This window comes from Cnephaeus nilssonii (genome assembly GCF_951640355.1).
Source record: "Cnephaeus nilssonii genome assembly, chromosome: 10".
NCBI lineage: Eukaryota > Metazoa > Chordata > Mammalia > Chiroptera > Vespertilionidae > Cnephaeus > Cnephaeus nilssonii.
The window spans coordinates 31316415-31337183 of record NC_137081.1 but is presented as its reverse complement, the minus strand read 5'-3'; the positions used below and the strand labels follow the sequence as shown (position 1 = coordinate 31337183).

General features: G+C 44.3%; 1 protein-coding gene across 6 annotated transcripts in view; it reads right to left on the bottom strand.

The window, feature by feature from the left end:
- Positions 1 to 20769, bottom strand: part of DIS3L2 (DIS3 like 3'-5' exoribonuclease 2) — a 345537-nt gene that overhangs the window by 55269 nt on the left and 269499 nt on the right. For all 6 annotated transcript variants that reach the window (XM_079782043.1, XM_079782046.1, XM_079782041.1 and 3 more), the window contains one exon: positions 17128 to 17361. In XM_079782043.1, the coding sequence (XP_079638169.1) occupies positions 17128 to 17361 (234 nt within the window). The remainder of the gene's footprint in view (positions 1 to 17127; positions 17362 to 20769) is intronic.

The following is a 20769-nucleotide window of genomic DNA, read 5'->3' as shown; positions in this document are numbered from 1 at the left end:
CAGGCCTCTACTTTGCTTGGCTGAGGTTGGTCCTTTCACAGATTTCTATCAAACGTTAGCTGCATGTCCTTCCCAGGCAAGCAATCCTTGGCCTCGCATCCACATCAGGCTCTCTTCCCACCTCATCATACTCCAGCTGTTCTGAGGAAAACCCGATTTCAATGGCAGTCATTACTAGCAAGCTGCCTTGTTGACTATAATTTTTAAAATCCTCTCGGTTATAAGATTAAAGTGTGATTGAGTGAGTCACTGACATGGGTGTTTGCATGTAATTGGCAAAGCCCTGTGCTTGGCACCACTCACTGTCCCGATTTTGTGCAGCAGTCAGAGGAATTATCTAGAAAGTTTAGAGGGTTTTCTCTTATCATCAGGACCTCCTTTGGGAAGATATAATCTTCACTTTTATGCCAAGTCTTAAGCCAGGAAAGCCTCATATGTGTTTAAAAGCCACTCCTGGATCAGCTTCTGATGCTGATACTTGCTCTTCAGATGGTTCCTGGGGGGCACCATGCCCGGAAAGTCTCCCAGGACCAACTCTATCCCAAACCTTCTCAGGTAGGTCTGTCTGTTTCTGGAATTGTTTTCCAAATGAAATTTCTGGGCCCAAGAAAATAGTGTTTGAAAAGGAAGGGGAACCTAAATATAAATCCTAAAACTATAAAACTTCTGGAAGAAAACAGAGTAGAAAATCTTTGTGACCTTGGGTTAGTCTAAGCTTTCTTAACCAAAAGCACAATAAATTTTTTTTTTCAATAAACTGGACTTCATCAAAGTTTAAAATTTTACTCTTCAAAAGAGGATGAAAAGATAAGCCAGAGAGAGAGAATGAAGAACCAAGCCAAAGACTAAAAGAAAATATTTGCAAATCACGTATCTGAGAGGATTTATAACCAAAATATAAAAAGAACTCTCAAAACTCTAATGAGAAACCAAACAACCCAATTAAAAAATGGGCAAAGGTCTGACAGACACATAATCAAAAAAGATATGCAGACCGCAAAAATGCACATGAAAAGATCATGAACATTATTAGCTACCAGGGAAATGCAAATGAAAACCACAATGAAATAACACTACACCTGTTAGCATGGCTCAAAAACAAAACAAACAAACAAACAAACAAGAAACTGACAATACCAAGTGTTGGTGAGCATATAAAGAAACCAGAACTCACACAAATTGCTGATGAGTGGTAAAGCCATTTTGAAAAACAGTTTGGCAGTTTTTCATAAAGTTAAAGATACACTTAGCATATGACCCAGCAATTTCCCCTCTAGGTATTTACCCAAGTGAAATGAAAACTTAATGGTTACACAAAAGCTTGCAGGCAAATGTTTACAGCATCATTATTTATAATCACCGAAAACTGGAAACAGCCCAAGTATCCTTCAGCTGGTAAATGAATAAACAAATTGGTACATCTGTACCATGGAATATTACTGTGCAGTAAAAGGGAACAAACACATACACACAACCACAAGGATGAACCTCTGAGGCATGATGCTAAGTGAAAGACGTTAGATTCCAAAGGCTGCCAACTGAACAAGTCCACTTGTGCATCATTCTGCAAAAGGCACCACACAGGCATAGAAACCAGACTAGCAGTCGCCACGGGCTGAAGCTAGAGGAGAGGGGCTGACTACTAAGGAGCATGCAAGAATTTTCTGGTACAATACAACTGTCCTATATTTTTATTGTGGCATGTGTAGCCTGCAGACCAGTACGCTAAAAAGAGCGAATTTTACTGTGTATAAACTATACCTTACTAGGAAAAAAATGTAATTCTGGCTAAAAATGTGGCCGGTAGGGCTACTGTTTAAGATGTAGGAGATGATGGTGTATAAAATCTGCCTTTTCATAGGAGACTAAAGAGTTGATTAAGCCCACAAACAATGAAACAACTGCAAGTCCAAACACTAATAAAACACTATTTCCAACCTATCATATTAACAAAGATTAAACAAAACCACAAACTCTCAATTCAGTGAGAGGCAGTGACAATGTACTGTTCCTGCTGGGGAAAGCCTAAAGCAATCTAGCCTTTCTGGAAAATTATCTAACAGTTTGTACCGAAAGCTCTGAGAATGTACACTCTTTTTTAAAAATATATATATTTTTATTGATTTCAGAGAGGAAAGGAGAGGAAGAGAGAGATAGAAACATCAATGATGAGAAGGAATCACCGATCGGCCGCCTCCTGCACGCTGGACCGAGACTACAACCCAGGCATGTGCCCCCAACCAGAATCGAACCAGGGACCCTTGAGTCCCCAGGCCGACGCTCCATCCACTGAGCCATACTGGCTAGGGTGAGAATGTACACTTTTTAGGATACATAGAAAAATGTTATTGCTAGGTGATGGGTGACTGACGAATGGCTATTTCTGGCTTACTTATTAATTTCTAAGTTCTCATAAAATAAACATGTATTACTTTTATAATAAAATAACGAAAGTTAATAAAAAAGAGAAATGTATCACAGAAAAAAAATAAATTCCCTTCAATTCAGTAATTCTTAGAATGCACTCCTAAGGAGATACAAATTGATTTTCAAATTGATTTACAAAATGATTTTCAAATTTTATGCATAAGAATAATTGCCATGTTATGTACAATATAAAAACTAAAATCAACCTATGACAACAATATTACGAAAGAGTTATATAAAGCATGGTATATTTATACAAGTGGAGTATTTTGCAGTTCCTCTTTGAGGAACTTGAAGCGTGATGTGCAGAACTCCCTCTCCTTCCCTCCCTTGCTCACAAATCTTGCATGGTGTGCCCTGTGAATGAACCCAATGCCAACTCTTGATGCTCTACGGCACAGCCCAGTATGAGCTCTGGCTGCCACACACTCCTGCACACGCCCAACCTGGCCCGCTCCCTGTGGAGCAGGGGAGAACCCTTCCTTGCCCTTGCACCTGCATGTCAAATCCTCCCCCTCCATCCAGACCATCTGAAATAGGATAATTTTTTCTTCTGGTGGCCACCACCCCTGTACTATAGCCCTTGCTGGGTTCTTCCCAGATAGAGGTGGCTCTTCTGTGAGGACAAAAATGGGGCCTTTCTCGCCATCTGGCCATTCAGCTAACTTCTGCAGGGTGCTATGGGTCAGGCACTGTCCTTCCTAAGTGTTTTATGGGTACAACTCATGACCTAACAACAAACCTATGACATAGGTGAGGTGAAATCTCAATGTTACCAAATGTTATATCAGAATATGGTATCTCATTTTATTCATTACTATATTAGGAAACTGAGGCACGGAATAGTTCAAGTTGCACAGCAAAGTGAAAAAGGGTCTGAACCCCGGTGGTCTGAGGCAAGGGCTGTGCTCTTGAGCTCTCCATTCTGTAACTAGTCACTGACTTGAAGTTGGTGGCCACAGAAGAGTTGGCACTGGGCCCTGGGCAGTCGGAGCAGAAGCATGTGCCAAGAAGGAGTTCAGAGTTAGGCTTCTGAGCACACAGGACAGATTTCCACAGGGACCAAGCAGTCCTCAGCAATAAGGAGTCAGGAATCCAGGCCAGAAAGCTGGACAGCCAGGCAGGCGGAGGAAAGGGGGAAAGCTCAGGCAGCGCTCTGCTCCCCCTCCACTTGAATTCACAAGTGTGTTCTGCAGGCCAGCCAGGAAGGCAGGCAAACCTGGGGGCTTGGCTGGCCGGAAGCTTGCAGAAAGGGCTAAGTCCCAGTACTTGGCTGGGATACAGGGCAGGAGAATGAAGGGGAGAACTCCTTATTATTTACAGAAGGAAACTGATTGTAGAAAATCAGTTTCAACCTGTTTGATGGCCAAGCCCAAGTTTTCAGAGCTCAGTAACAGCTCCCTGATCAAGAGCTCTTTAAAGCCAGTAGATTGTGAATCATTAGCAAATGTTCTTATGTAGGAGACTGCCAATGTAATGCTGACAAGCTGGTAAGAGACCTGCTGGGATTCCCTCCTGGGTGTTGCCCTTTGGGTCTGCACTCATTCCTTCCACAAGGCAGATTTCCTTGACACTGGGAGGTCACAATTCAAGGGGTGCTTAAATAATTTCTAATTTATTTTCAGAATTTCTAGCATTTTTATACAGCAAATTGCTAATTTCTATTTTGTAGAAATTTTTAAATCAGAATGACCTTATTCCAAATCAAAATTTGAAGGTGGCTCCTTAATACCATAGCTAGTGTCATGTAAACCACCAAAGCAACCACTTCCACACAGCCCAAATCAACATGTCCAGGCTTCTATGTGTCTGTTTCCTCCATGAGGCATTAAGCCATGCTGAGAGTGGGACCAGGATCCAATTTTCTCTTTGTCCCCAACACCTAGCATACTACTAGGTGTACCGGTTAATAATGCGGATTTTTTTTTCAATAGATGGAGTTACACATATGTTGATATATATGCGATTTGAAATGTATGCTATTTTGTTGTATTGACAACAAGCTTCAAAACTTCATATGTCAAATTTGCTGAAGGTGTTAACATCATAGATATTTTTATACTTAAAAATGTCGAATTTTGTACCAAATAAAGAGCATTTGCGGGAAGTTATAATTCATTACTTTATTTTGAAGAAAAGTGCTGCTGAATACTTCAGGAAGCTTATGGTGAACATGCTCCATCTCAAAATACTTGTGAACGCTGGTTTAAACACTTCAAAAGTGATGATTTCGATGTGAAAGACAAAGAACGTCCAGGTCAACCAAAAAAGTTTGAAGACCAACAATTACAAGCATTATTGGATGAAGATGTGTCAAACTCAAAAACAACTTGTAGAAAAATTAAGCATTGCTCAGCGAACAACTTCCAATCATTTACAAGCAATGGGAAAGATTTTAAAGGAAGGAAAATGGGTGCCACATCAACTGAACAAAAGACAAATGGAAAACCGAAAAGTCATCAGTAAAATGTTGCTTCAATGGCACGAAAGTCTTTTTTTTTGCATCAAATTGTGACTGGCGATGAAAAGTGGATTTATTTTGAGAATCCCAAATGCACAAAATCATGGGTTGATCCAGGTCAACTATCAACATCGACTGTAAGGCCAAATCACTTTGGAAAGAAGACAATGCTCTGCATTTGGTGGAATTGGGAAGGTGTGGTGTAGTATGAGCTTCTAAAACCAGGTAAAACCATTAATACTGATAGCTACCAACAACAAATAATCAATTTGAACCACGCTTTGATTGTAAAACGACCAGAATGGGCCAGAAGACACGGCAAAGTAATTTTGCTTCAAGATAATGCACCATCACACACTTCAAAACCAGTTAAAGACACCTTAAAAGATCTTGCCTGGGAAGTATTAACCCATCCACTGTATTCACCAGAACTTGCTCCTTCAGATTACCACTTGTTCCCATCAATGGCACAGGCACTTTCTGAGCAGCACTTCAAAACGTACAAAGAAGTGGAAAACTGGGTCTCTGAATGGTTTGCCTCAAAACAGAAAAGTTCTATTGGGATGGTATCCACAAATTACCTGAAAAATGGAAAAATGTGGACATTACTTTGAATAAAGCACTTTTGATGTTTCTCTTGAAATTATCATGTTTTCTTTGATTACAAAATCTGGCATTATGAACCAGTATACCTAGTACTTTGTGCTAGTAGGTAGTCAAAAAACATGTGGGGTTCCTAAAAGGTAAGGTAAAGGGGATATTCGGAAGTTACAAAATAATTTTAAGGTGCTTCAAATCTCCTTAGTTAAAAAATGCCTGTCATATGTCATTTAAAATGGGAATGGTATAAGTGTTACAAAACAAAACAAACTTGTTGCAACACTACCATTCTTTAAAAATATGGACATTTCTTTTTGTTATTCTCACCTGAGGATATTTTTCCATTGATTTTTAGCAAGAGTAGAAGGGAGGGGTAGAGACAGAGAAAGAGAAACATCGATGTGACAGAGATACACCTATTGGTTGGCTTCCGCATGCACCCTTCCGGGGCTAGGGATTGAGCCTGCAAACGAGGTACGTGCCCTTGACTGGGATTGAACCTGAGACCCTTCAGTTCACAGGCCAATACTCTATCCATCGAGCCAAACTGTCTAGGACTAAAAATGTGGAAATACCTTGAGAAATAACAGGACCACATCTCTAAGCTCTAGACTGGAGATGGGCAGTGTGTCCTCAATCACCCCCTGACCTCAGGTGACCTGGAGTGCTGGGAACAGCTTTTAGCATGCCTCTGGTGTGCCAGTGCATAAATTTATGGGTGAGAAAGAAGTGACAGAGAGGTATCTGCCTTTTACACAGCTGGTGATCCAGAATGCAGGCGGGAGGAAGCAGGAAGGGAATAAAGAGCAAAACTAAAAAACAAAGCGAATGCAAACCTAACAAGTACTCCATCCAGCACCTGGGAAGGAGAGTGGGAGGCAGCCTCTGTGAAGGAAGGAGGTCTGTGGGACTGGGGCAGCAAGTGGAGGCCTGGACTACATGAGGCAGGGAAGGACAAGGGAGGAAGGTATAGATGTGGCTGGGAAATAGGGAGTACCAAACACAGGACACATCACAGAGGGCCTCCAAAGCCAGGAGGTGTTTGGATCTGATGGAATGAGTCAGTAGTTTTCAAAGGCTGGTTGGAGATCAACAAAAAGAGAAAAAGGTTTTCCTAAAAGCTCAATCAGTATAAAAGACAACCCCGTATTATGAAATTCTTTATTTCCTTCATTTTGGTGCTAAAATGTTTTCATTTGTAAAATCGTGGAGATAAGAGATGGTAACTGACTTTTAGGAAAATGTCCTTGTTCAGCAAAATTAAAACCTAGCCATTGTATCTTGTCCCAGAATATTTATGGAAATCTTACTGGTCCGTGAAAGTTGTTTCAGGAGACTGTAGGTTCTTGAGTGAAGGTGAAAGCATATTTGGGGAATCTCTGGCAGCAGGGTTTAGGACAGAGCAGGAACAGAGCCCCAATTCACTGAACCATAAAAGTCAAACTCAACTGGGCCTGCCCCAAGAAGCAGTCGTGGTGGAAATCTAAGGATCAGCTGCAAGGATGCCTTTCCCAGTGCAGGTTTTACTAACGTCAAAGGATTCCACATCTCTTATGTAGCTGTTTGGCTCACATTTGAGTGACGTGGGTGTGACATGGGGTAGGGCGGGGACATGCAGGGTGTCCTGTGAATAGAAAGGGAGAGTCCAAGCCCTGCCTAATCCGAAAGACAGGCCTGGAGGAGCCAAATCTACTCCGTCTGTCAAGGCCACTAACCTGAAGGCTCACATCTTGAAGAGGAACATGGGGCACTTGCCGCTGCCCTGCTTGACCCCCAGAAGTGTCTTATACATCATCTTGTCAGTGTGAGAGCCCTCTGTCTCACTTCACTGCCCTCTGGAAATGCGAGGTACTTAAGTTTGAGTCATCGGGCACACTCTCAACTCCAACTGTGATGTGAGTTATCTTCTCAGAAAGCCCAGCAACAACTAACACAGAACCGATCTTGTTGAAATCATTCCCATTAGAAGTAACACCAGGCTCTGATCAAATTCTAAGAGGAACTATTAGACCAGGGATCCCACTGGGGTAGACAAATCATTTTCATGTTGTCATGGGGATGGGCATAGCAGCTCATTTTAGTTCACCCCAGAGAGAATCTCTTTGAGAGGCACGTGGGGGAATTTGGTGCCACCCCCCCCCCCCCCCCCACACACACACACACCCCGCCACCTTTCTGTGCTGGCAAGCCAGGTCTCTGACAAGCCTGAGCTTCTCCATTCCCAGGGAGGCACCTGGGGTCTCAGTGCCTTCTTCCAGAGAGTGTCCTTGCCAGGCTCGCCGAGGGGCACAGCTTGGTCTGAGGATATCGAGGTGAACACAGACTGCTCAGGACCCCTCAGAAGCACTGCCAGCCCCCCGGGGTGCTGAGGCTTCCTGGCTCCTCGCACCTGTCCAGGCAGCTCCACCTTGAGAAAGTCCTCATTACACCTTGTTCTAAACCCTGTATGCCCTGGCAAGCAATCAAACACCCAACCCTTTTATTCAAAAGGGGAGGAAGCTTCTCTGATTCATCATGTGCATTTAATTCTCTTACATAAACACACCTCTCTCCTCTAGCCACAGTACCTCTTTCAGGTCACAACCATCACACTTCTTTAAAAAGACCAATATATACAGAGATCCTTACAGACCTTGAAACGCCTGGTTAAAAATGAGCACTGTGTAGGAGCTGGAGATACAAAGATGAAAAGACGCTGTCCTTACCCTTAAGGAACTCAGTCTAGAGGAGACAGTGGATAATAACAAGGCAATGTGACAGTGGAAAATAACAAGGCAATGTGACAATGTGATCAAGAGGGGTGACAGTTGTAGCCTGGCCGGTGTGGCTCAATGGCTGAGCATTGATCCATGAACCAGGAGGTTCACTAGCCAGTGAGGGGTGTGCAGGAGGCAGCCGATCGATGATTCTCTCTCATTATTGATATTTCTATCTCTCTCTCCCTTTCCCTTTCCTCTCTCTAAAATCAATAAAAAATGTGTGTTTTTTTTTTAAAAGGGGTAACAGGTGTAAATAAAGAGCTAGGGAGCCCCAAGTGGGAGGAAATGGATTGGGGGGCGGGCAATGCAAACCTCTCTGCAACAGGATGTGGAGTTTCGCTCTTCAGGTTCCTAGAAGCTAAGAAAGGTCTTTAGGGAGTCAGGGAGGGTGTGAGTAGGGCTTTTCCCACCTATCAGAAATGAGCCTGGGTAATAGTAAGCAGAAAGAACCAGAAAGCAAGTAAAAAGCTTCTGGAAGGGGGCAGGAGCCAAGATTACTTTCTAAAGTCATATAGAAAGCAGTCTTCAGAGTTATACAGATCATTCCAACCAAGAGCAGAAGTACCCGCTATTGGTCCTCACCAGCAGACACTGCACTGAGGGCACCTAGCAGCAAAGGTCACGTGAGGACCATCCTGGAGTCCCTGGTGTGGCTGGCAGAGGGCATGGTTCTCTCTCTGCTACCTTCTGCTCCCTCTAATCCCTCCAATCAAAGTTTCTCTTTTTAAATATATCTTTATTGCTTCCAGAGAGGAAGGTAGAGGGAGAGATGAGAACATCAATGATGAGAAAGAACCATTGATAGGTTGCCTCCTGCACACCCCCTGCAGGGGACTCTGCAACCTGGGCATGTGCCCTTGACCGGAATTGAATCCAGGACCGTTCAGTCCTCAGGCCGACACTCTATCCACTGAGCCAAATCAGCTAGGGCCAGAGTTTCTTTTTATAACATTTTCTTCTGGGTTGTTCCCAAGCACTGTGCAAAACACTGAATTTGCTCAAGCTGCTTCTCTAAACCAAACTTTATCAGTAATAGATGGAATATTTTGATCTCAGTCTGATTTGCATGTCTATTTCTCAGTGGGTTCAGAACTCAGAGAAGAGTGTGATGGAATATAGTTGGCCCTTCGAATTCATGCATTTTGCATTTGTGGCTTTAACCAGCTGTATTTTCAGTCCAGGGTTGGGAATACTTGGATATGGAAGGCAGACATTGTATGTATCATTCTATGCCATCCTATATAATAAAGAGCTAATATGCAAATGGTCATGACGCCCTTACGCTGTAATGACCGATCAAGTAGGAGGCTGAGTGCATGGCAGGGATGGGTGGGCAGGGCCGCATGTGTGGCAAGATCGGGGGACATGAGGCTGCGTCCCCAGCCCAGTGCCAGCTGGGGGATGTGACACTGTTATTATTTATTAATAAATTTATATATTATTTTCATATATATTTTACTAATTTTCTTTCATCTCTGACACTTCCATAATAGAGAAAGGGCAAATAGCAATATTAAAATATTTCTTCTAGCCAAAACTGGTTTGGCTCAGTGGATAGAGTGTCAGTCTGCAGACTGAAGGGTCCCGGGTTGGATTCCGGTCAAGGGCATGTACATTGGTTGCGGGCACATCCCCGGTGGGGGGTGTGCAGGAGGCAGCTGGTCGATGTTTCTCTCTCATCGATGTTTCTGGCTCTCTATCCCTCTCCCTTCCTCTCTGTAAAAAAACAATAAAAAATATATTAAAAAATAAAATAAAATAAAATATTTCCTCTAATTAATTCCCTTTTAATGTGCACGAATTTCGTGCACTGGGCCACTAGTTTTATATAAGGAACTTGAGCACCACAGATTTTGGTATTTGTGGGGTGTCCGGGAACCAATCTGCTGCAGACACTAAAATCTCAACAGGGTGGGCATCCCACGTTTTTCAGTTCTTCTTCCCCAGTCACACCTTCACTTCATCACCTGTGACTCAGGTGATAAATATTCGTTAAGCCTCACTGATTCTAAGTTAGCCTTCTTTCACTTATCTCATCTACCTAAGAATCATCAGATTTGTATTCCTTCAGCCCTGTGTCAGCCGACTAGGTAGGCCCTCAATTTTATCTTATTGGAGTTTCTTGTAAGTACACAGAGTTTTTCTCAAATTCACTGTGCAATTTTAGGACAGAAAGTCTGTCTTCCACTGCCAAAGGCTCCTCATAGAACTATGAGCAGAATTTGTAACACAATAGGAACTCAAGAAATATCTGTCTAGTGAGGGTTGGAGATCTTGTCTGAGTCTGTATTTTTAACAACTTCCAGAATAATATTACCTGTAGCCCTTATAATTTTTTAAAATTATGAGTAAATGACTCCGTGATGTGCCTAAAGGAAGAGTGAGTACATGAAGAGTTTAGGTTTATAATAACAAGCTGCTCGGCAGAGTTACTCTGAAATTTAATGATATATGTTAGTTTTTATGCGTATGTTAACAAGCCACAAATAGTGATCAGCTCACACAGTAGCTGTAATTAGTGGTACTTACATACAACTAGGTCAAGTTTTCAAGTCTGTTTTGTTCATGCCGTGGGATGCATACATATGGCTTGTTTTCCCTGATTCCATATGAAATTAAAGTATGACAACTGAATCAATCTCTTTTCCCCTCACAGGAGAGATTCTATGCCCTCTGACTGGGAATGCTCCGTGGAGCCCGAGGCTGCAGCGTGTCCCCTCTCCAGCCGCTCCGCTCTCCTCCAGAGGCCATCCTCAAAAACCTGGGGACCGAGGAGCTCAAGAGCACAATTTTGGCTATAGAGATATTTATAAATAAACTGGATGAATCTAAACAAAAATTTTGCTAATATGATTATTATGAAAATGGTAACTGAGAAAAATATGACAGGGTGATAAAGATTCGTTAAACCTCACGGATTCTAGAACTATCTCCACAGCTGAAGTAATGCACAGTCAACATTTAAACAGAAGTCCTGAATTTCTAGAAGTCTTCTTATACTGTTTATCACCACCTTAAAAAGAGTGGCACCATTCTTACAGTGGCACAGGTTACATGAGCAATTTTATCCTCCTCAGTTTTAAGTTAATTAGATTTCCTTATGATTATTCATGTGCAGCCAACCCAAACAATGCCTGAGAGCTGTTACACACAGAAGTTAGGGCAACAAAATAGGCTAGTGAAGTTACAAATGTTCTCTGAGGATCTAAAAATACAACAAGAATTCTCAGCACCATTCCAAATACAGTGGGTTTCTGTACTAATTCTAATGAGAGTGGAAAGAACTGTAGTTTGGTGCGGGAGATCTCTAATTTTAATGAGAGTGGGAAGAACTGTAGTTGTGGGCGGGAGATCTCCAGTCTCAATGTTAGCAAGGGCTTAGCGAGATGCTTTCAATCTCTTCTCTCAGACATTTAAAATATTAGGACCCTTGGGAGTTTTATGCATTCTTTATTTATAATGGCTAATGCAAATAGGAACACATAGAACAAAGATGAAGGAATAATTTAAGACCACAGTCACTGGGACATTTCAAACCTAGACATGAAGAGAGAGAGAGAGAGAGAGAGAGAGAGAGAGAGAGAGAGAGAGAGAGAGAAAGAGAGAGAAATGGACAGACATGAACACCCCCATGTAGGCAAAGAATGCTTGCCAGCATTTCTCCCCTTCTGCCCTTATTCACAGGTTACTGAAAGGGGCATAGACTGGTATGACCTTTCTAGAATGGCATGTGACAATATTTCAAGATTTTTAAATATGTCTGTATCTCTGACCCTATCATCACTGTTCCAGGAATGTCCTAAGGAGATAACCAGAGACAGGGTAAAGTTTCCTAAGTCTAGTTGGTCAAGGCTCACCGATTTTCCTTCCTCTCTTGGATCTGTAAATTTCTCTCCCTACAGTCTTTATGTCAGGCCCTCATTGTTTCTCTCTTGGAATAAAAGAATCCTTTATTTTGTTCTCCTTCAGTCTACTCTTCATACTATAGCTAGTAAACTTTATAAAACACAGTTCTGATCACGTCACCTCCATATTTAAAATAATTCCATGGCTCCCCTAGATGGTTCCCTCAGATTTCAAGGCCCAGCCTCTGCCTTCTTCCCTAGCTGCTTCCTCTCTTCACTATATACCTCATGATCTGGAGCAATTGGCCACTGCCCGAATGTGCCACCTGTTGCTCCTCCCATGCCTGTACCAGTAGTTTATTGAAATGCACTCCCCAGGTCCCCCAGTGCCTTCAGAGCCTGGTGAGTCCCTCAAGTCTTTTTAAAGCTCTCATGGGCACACTGCCCTGCTGGGAAACCTTCTGATGTCTGAAACCGGGCCGGTCCACTCCAGTACAGTCTCACTGCACTCTGTGAGAGCTCTGTTGTGGCACTTTTCATTTTCTGGGTGGTCTGCTGGCTCCTCCACTATACCAAGTCTTATTCCTCCATCCTTCATCTCCAGCACCCGAAGAATGCCTTCTGCAGCCATGTTGCATGAAGGACTCTGTGACTATGAGAATCGAGACTGATTCTACAAACATATCCAACTACCTGATTAACAGCTTACTCTTGTGCAAAAATGATGGCATAACTAATAAGACCAAAGAAGAGCCAAATAGAATGATTAGGCCATCCTTCTATCTTGTACCAAATACCATATTGGATAAAAATTAAACAGCAGAGAGCTAAAATGCTCATTTCTTGAAAATAACTGTATTGGAGAGAAGGAATAAAAATATTCTTAACTATAATTTGTAAATGCATGACTCAACATAACTTACTGCTACATATAACAACAGGGGCGGGGGGAGAATGCTACCATGGCATCAGAGCCATGTTTTGCCATGAGCAATCCCCACCCTCAGTGTACCCGACAAGATGGCAGAGCCACCATCTCTGCAAGTGGGCCCAGGGACATGGGCTGGTAGGAGGAGACTGACTGTAAAGAGGCTGCGGAGCTTGCAGAGGTGGGAAATTAAAACCACTGCTCTTTTTGCTTCAGGCTAATTAAAGCTACTTGACTGTAAATAGGGTAAGGGAACTGGTGCTAAACTGATTTATTCCTCTACTTCTGGCCATCAATTGGACCTGCTAAGCATGGCAGTAATCAAAGGAATACTTTACTTAATTGCATGAAACCATCCTGAGAGCTAACTTAGCACAACTATTCCCATTACCCAGTCCAATTCTCAGTGCAGCAATGATGAGCTGCTAAGAGCTGACTGGGTCTGAAAACCATGGACATCAGGCCAACTCCGACCTTCCACCTGCTTCTGTATGGAAGCTAAGAATGGTTTTTACATATTTTAATAAATGAAAGATAATTAAAGGAAGAATACCATTTTGTGACATGAAAATTATATGAACTCTGAATTTCAGTGTCCTTAAATTTTATTGGAACAGCCCCACTCATTTGTTTGTCTATCTCTGGCTGCTTTCACATTATGACAGCAGAGCTGAGTATTGGAGACAGACCTTATGGCCCACAAAGCCTAAAATATTTACTATCTGCCCTTTAGAGGAAGCCTGCAGACCCATAACTTAAAAGATGGCTAGGCAAGGCCTTCTATACTAATAAAAGGGTAATACGCAAATTTGTCAGGACACCCTCACAGTAATGACTGTACAGAAGGCTGCATGGGGCGACAAGGCCAGCAGGGGGGTTAGTGAGGGGCGACCAAATGACTGAACAGCAGGCTGCGTGGGCGACCAAACAACCAAACAGCAGGCTGCGAGAGGCGACCAGGCCAGAAGAGGGGGGCAGTGAGGGGCAACTGGGCCAGCAGAGGAGGGCAGTGAGGGGGAACCAGGATGGCAGGGAGGGCAGTTGGTGGCAACCAGGTCGGCAGGGGAGCAGTGAGGGGCGACCAGGCCAGTAGAGGGGGGCAGTTGGGGGCGACCAGGCTGGTGGGGGTAGCAAGTTGGGGACAATCAGTTCGGCAGGCAGAGGCGGTTAGGGGTGATCAGGCTGGCGGGGGGGAGGGGCAGTTAGGGGCGATCAGGCAGGCAGGCAGGTGAGCAGTTAGGAGCCAGCAGTCCCAGATTGTGAGAAGGATGTCCGACTGCCGGTTTAGGCCCGATCCCAGGATCAGGCCTAAACCGGCAGTCGGAAATCCCCCAAGGGGTCCCGGATCGGAGAGGGTGCAGGCTGAGCTGAGGGTACCGCCCCCCATGCATGAATTTCATGCACCGGGCCTCTAGTCCATAATAGCATTCCACAGCAGCTTGGATCCCAAGGTACTTAAAAATTATTTCCATTAATGAGTTTATCTTGCTCACAGAAATGGCCACTAATTTGAGCTTCAAAATTGTGCTAGGCAGGATTCATGTAAGATGGCTGAGAATTTAATGAAGGCCCCTTTAGTTTAGAGGAATTTGACTAAGAAGATGAAAATAAATTTTCTTCACTACAACTTTCTCTAATTCAGAAAGTCAAAGGTTCAGCAGGAGCCAGCCATATCCACCCTCTCACATGCTGTGGATCCTGAAGTGGCCCAGTTTCCTTCAGGCAGTGGGGCTCCTTTCTTCAGAAGCCTCCCACGGAGGGCCTCCCTCTGAGTGCTGTCACCACACTAAGGGTGTCAGCCTGGAGAAAGCCCCGGAAAACTGTAGGTGTAGCTTCCTGACTTTTGTTGGGGGGGTTCTTTTTAGCACCCTGCTACCCTCCCTTTGTTATCCTTTATGAAGGCAATGGCTAAGACACAGAACATCACATCAGAGTCAACTAATGGCATCTTCATCTCTGGAAAGGAGGCTCCTGGGAGGATGGGGATCAGGGAGCTCTGTGCACTCCCAAGGCCCGTAGGGCAGGCCTGAGTCGTCCAGGAAAAATCTGAACAGGGTGTAAGGGCTTCCCATAGCCCCCCACCCCACAAAACTCAGATTTAGATATGATTATAATCCATTATGATTACTTTGACTACAAACACATAAAAGTCCCTTTATGAGAATCTCTGTTTAAGAAACATATGTATATATATATTATACATATAAACATATGTATATATATTATATATATAAACATATGTATAATAAAGAAAATAAAACATGCATGTGTTAAACTCTAGAATTAACATGGCAGCAGAAAACATGAAGGTGGGAAGAAACCACCTGGAAGGTATGTTACTCAACTCAACCAACCACAAGCACAAAGAATGCACTCAGCACCTACACTTGCTTTCGGGCAATGGCATAAAGGAGCATCATTTCACTGAGCTAGAATCTCTTTACAACTCGGTTTAAGCTCCAGATAAAAGAGACATTTGGAGCAGGTAATCCGAACTCAAAGGCAGAGCTTCCCATCTGTTTCACATCACAGTACATACAGAACTTGCTAGTACCTGACAGCACGCTAGGATAAGCAGACAGGACTGCTAGCAGGTGGTCCCCAGGAACTGAGGCCAGCCCAGGTAGCCCTGAGGGCTGAGGGTGCACCATTTCAGACGTGAGTGTGGCAGCTCTGGTCTAAGGTGTGAACTGCAATCACCCAGTGGTCAAGTTGCTCTGCATTTCTGAAGTTGTTATGACCTCCAAACCATTGAGTCCTTACCTGACAAACAGGTACTATGCTAGTGTCCTCCATCTCACCCATTCTGAAAGTCATCACGGTAAATTGACTTCTTGGAAAGGTGACTTCTGGGTTAGCAGATCTATTCTGCATTCAAGGGCACACTGTGTGACATGGATGGTGTCCCCTCTTACAAAGGCCTCTCATAGCACCTTCCTAATTGAGGTTAGTGTAAAAAACGCATATATATATTTTAGGACTGCCACCAAAAACGTGGATATCGTGAACTGAGGCAAACAGCATCAGAGAGCAACTCAAACAGCAGGCTATGCCAAAGCCCCGAAGAAAAATGGATTTTAGTGAAGGCAAATGCAGGCAGTCGGCACATGAGAACAAATGCAGTGACTGCCAAATGGGCCACTGAGCTGATTTATAAAGGATCTCACGGTGTCTCTGTCGCAGGAGACTGATGTGCTCCTCCTAAAGTCCTGGTCCACACACTCATCTAGAGAACCAAGGATTCAACTCCAAGGATGCAAATCCCTTATTTTCAAACCTTCGTTAACTGGAACTTAAGTAGGACTTTTGAGGGCTTGTTTTTCTCACTTGAAAGGAAACTTTTTCTCTTAAGTCAGCATGGCGTAAAAGGAGGAAAGGTGAACAAAGTGCTAGCTATCTGGATTTCTTGCATATAAGCAACTTATTTAACCTTTGGGGGCTTTAGCTTTCTAATTTATAAAATGAGAGGGCCAATGAGATACAGATAACTGAGTTACCAGACATAGCAACTCAGCCAGGTTTGAATGACAGCTGCCTAAGTCCCAGTGAACTGCTGGCATGGCTGTGCTATTCCAGAGCCATCAATACCCTTCTGGGACATTGTTTTCTTCAATAGCCTGCATTCTATAGTCTCCCCAGTTCTGTGCTTCCTCAGATATTAATCTGGAATTTGTAAACATAATTCTTTTGGGAAGACAAGGGATAAGAAGAAACACTTATTTCTTTAAGCCCCATAATCAGATACTGGTTAACTCCTACATGTCCATGTTTCCTGTTCCCAGCTCAGTTAAGAGGGATTAACAGTAGAAACCAAGGTGAGGACCAAATACTGGACATACCTTCCCAGGTTAGGCCAGCTGGGAGCTTTGGTCTCACAGCCACCCAGACACTACCCTTTGCCTGAGCTCACAGTGTTAGGCCTCAGGCGCCTGTGGAGCTAGGAGGAGTGGGAGTTAGTTCCTGCCTACCTTGGAGGACATTGTTTCAGGGCAGTGACTGAAGAAACAAGGAGGGAAGAGTCCAAGACTACCATGCTGAGTTGCAGACATGCTGGGTTCAGGTACAAAGCAAATCTGTTGGTTGCACTAAAAAAAGGAAGTGACTGACCTGATCCAAACGCAGTGCGCCGTCCAAAAACCGCTGTTTGCGTAACTCCTTCGCAATCCGGTGAAGATTCAAGACAGCCTGGTGTACCTCCTCACTGGTGTGCTCTGGGGAGATGGGGGGCAGCTCCTGCTCAGGGATTGTCGTAGTCGGGCTCTCAATCATGCTCTGTGCGTGCTCGTAGCTCAGTTTGGTGCAGGAGCAGATGATGGTCCGGCCAAACCACTCACTAAGGATCTGCAGGAGGACAGATTGTGAGGAATTGGTTTTCAGGTTTTTCTTACATGTGACCATTCACCCACATGCATTCTCCAAAGATTCCCTGAGCGCTGGCTTTTTGCTCAGAATGGTGTTAGGTTCTGGCTGGGTACAAAAACTGATCCAATATGGAAGCTGCTGCCCTCAGCGAGCTCAGCCTCTACCAGGCTTGGACTGGGCAGGCATGGAGTCTCCAGACTTCTCCGAGCACAGGGGCTCAGGCAAAGCCAAGCAGGAGACTGAGGTGAAGGGCCTTTAGGAGGCTTTTTCATGCGTTTGGGTAAGTGGTCATCAATGTCAAAACTGGGAAAGAGAAGAAGGGATAGATGCCAAAGATGTGCAGATGGGGAGTCTGTGGGTTTGGTAATGGATGTGATGTGGGATAAGGGAAAAGGTGAGGCCCCTAGAAACAGAGAGAAGGATGCAGGAGAAAGAAAAAGCCAAGTTCAACTTGTTCTCTTTGGGGCACTGATGTAAAAACAAAGGCCCAGAACAGTATTTCTCAACCTCAGCACTATTGGGCTAATTCATTGTTGTGGGGTTGTACTGTGCACTGTGAAGTGTTTAGCAGTATCCTTCAACTCTGCCCATTAGCACCTCTCCCCAGCCCTGAGTTGACAACCAAACCATCTCTAGACGTTGCCAAATGTCCCCTGCGGTTATCGGAGCAGATTGAGATCCACTGGGCTCGAAGCACACACACCTGAGTTAAGCAGTGATACTGCTGAGGGATGGGTTACCATTGATCTGTATTTTATCCTTTCAGTTTGTCTCTATTTTTTATAATGAGCATTTATTACTTTTAAAACAAAAATAAAATAAACCTTAAACTATTCGGGGGACTCCTGAGCCTGAGGTGCAGGGCGGAGACCTGGATGATGCCAAGTTACAGGCAGTGGGTATAGCCCTGGGGCAATGACTGGTTTGGAGGTGGGAAGATGGCCTCCCGGACCTGAAAGAAAGAGAAGGCCGTATTCTCCACAAACTCCTTCATATTGGGGAACAAAAAGAAAAGCTGGATGCTGAAAACAAACAAAAACAAGAGGACTCAAAAAGACAGGAGAAAATTCAAGAGTGTCCGCTGTTAGGAAGAGCAGGAGACAGGGTGGAAGAAAGGGGTGCTTAGAAGCAGCAACAGGCACATTTCATCGCCCTTGGGATGAGATAGACGCTGTTTCTACACTTTCCATAAAACTACTTCATCACACAGCAACGTATGAGGCAGGTGTTTTATTATCCTCACTCTGCAAACAAGGAAACTAAGGCACAGACCCATTCAGTGACCTGCTAGAGAATGAATGGCAAGGCCAGGAACTGAGCCCAGGCAGTTCAGCCCCAGAGCCTGAGCTCCTAACCGCTAAGCTATGTCAGATGCCACCTGGACGTTGAGGAGGATGAAAACAAAGGAAAAGACCTTGTATTGAGCATTTGCTTATTGGTGAGCTTTATGAAGGCTATTTTAGGGGGGGAATATGGTACAGGCTAGGTAGATTTCAGGCATGTGCTACAGACAGATTATAGAGACACTGTCATCTGGCAGCCAGAGCTCTGCCTTCCACCGGCCTCTCACACCCCGTGTGCCATTCAAAAAGCAGCATCTTCTGTGCGAGGCATATGTGGGAAAGTTTGGAAAATGTGGGGTTAGGACAGGTGGACAGCTAGCTAGCAGTGGTGGCAATGTGTGGATGGCTGATTCCACAAGGATGGAAGGACAGGGATGTTGCTGTTTGTAGGGTGAGGGGAGAAGCCAGTACAAAAGGAGGACCGACGTTGCCGGAGAACGAATGGGTCCTGAGCCAAAGGACTCCAGTAGGTGACTCATCCATGAAAGAGGAGCAGGGACCTGGAGGGGAGGTGGGAAGCATAGGGGAGGCAAGAAAGGCGATCTTGAGGGGATGAGGCAAGCCAAGAACACTCGGATCAGATATTCCCAACCTATGGAGCCAAGTAGAAGGCAAAGAATAAGGGTCCTGAGTGGGATTCAAAGGCATGAGGAAAGTGGAAGAGCCCTGGGATCAATGCCAGTTCTTAACATTTATTATCTGTAACCTGGCAGAACTGGAAGTCTACACTCCTTATCAGAGCTCCCTAACACACGCTGCTTGCACTATCTTAGTTTGAGCCACTTCTTCCTAACAGGCACCTTGGCTCCTTCAGCTGGTTTCCTTATCCACCAATACCTATCTTAACAGCACACATGACCACCACCAGATCTGCGACTAATGAGAAGTTTCCTATAATGCCCGCATCCCAGGAAACCTGTACTGCCCTTCTTTTTGAACCCACAACGGGTTGAAGTGAAAGTTCTGAAGAGCCATCGAGAACTATCTGGCCATGTGACAGTGGCCTCAGGCAGCAGAACCTACCCTGCTTTAACACAATCCAGTGATTCTGGAATCACCCTGACACAGGGACTAAAAAAATTGAGGTCAGGAAAACTAGCCTAAAACCACCTTGTGGGGAGGCAGCAGAGAAGCAAGGATGTCCCCCACAGCCTCACAGAGAAGGCAGTAGGGAAAGAAGGACCAGGAATGGGGGCTCCCAGGGGCAGCATGCCTAACAGCAAGGAAAGAAGGCCTTTCTGGAAGGTACACCTCATTAATTTCCAATTTGGAAGCTGTATTCACATCAACGCCCCGTCCAGAACCAGGGCCAGTGGCAGAAGACAAAAGGACAGAGTTTTTCACGGAAAAAGTGAAAAAGCCATGAGGAGTTTCATAAATAAAACCCTTCAGAGAGAAGATCATGTCCTTCCTCTGTCCTTCGCTTAATCACAGGACGGGTCACTGGCTGTCTGCAGGTGGCAAGCTTCCTGCATTCATTCGAGGACATCATTGTTTAGAATGTCAGACTGAATTCTGTGCCAACGCCTACAGAAGGCATATGATGAGGAGGAAAACGTGGTCAGAATGGAGCAAACACTCTATCTCATGACCTACTTTTTGGCCCCAGGTAGGACAGGAAATAACAACACTGCTGTGGACAGCACTTCGGAGTATCTGGCCCTGACCCCTACTGAACAACCTTTCACAGTTTCTTGAACACATTTGGGAGGACTGCATTATTCAGCCCATTTTACAGTTGAAAAAATAGGCTGGGAAAAAGCTTCTAAGTGGCAGCCACGAGCAGATCTATGTCTAAAGACTTAAGGCTCAAAATCTAGTGTTACTTGTATTATATTTTAGCTAAAGGTCACATAACAGACAAAGATGGTGGAGTAAAGGAAAGGAAGTATGCCTCATATACCAGCCTTCCATATATTATAGCAGGAGTCCTCAAACTTTTTAAATAGGGGGCCAGTTCACTGTCCCTCAGACCGTTGGAGGGCCAGACTATAGTTTAAAAAAAACTATGAACAAGTTCCTATGCACACTGCACATACCTTAT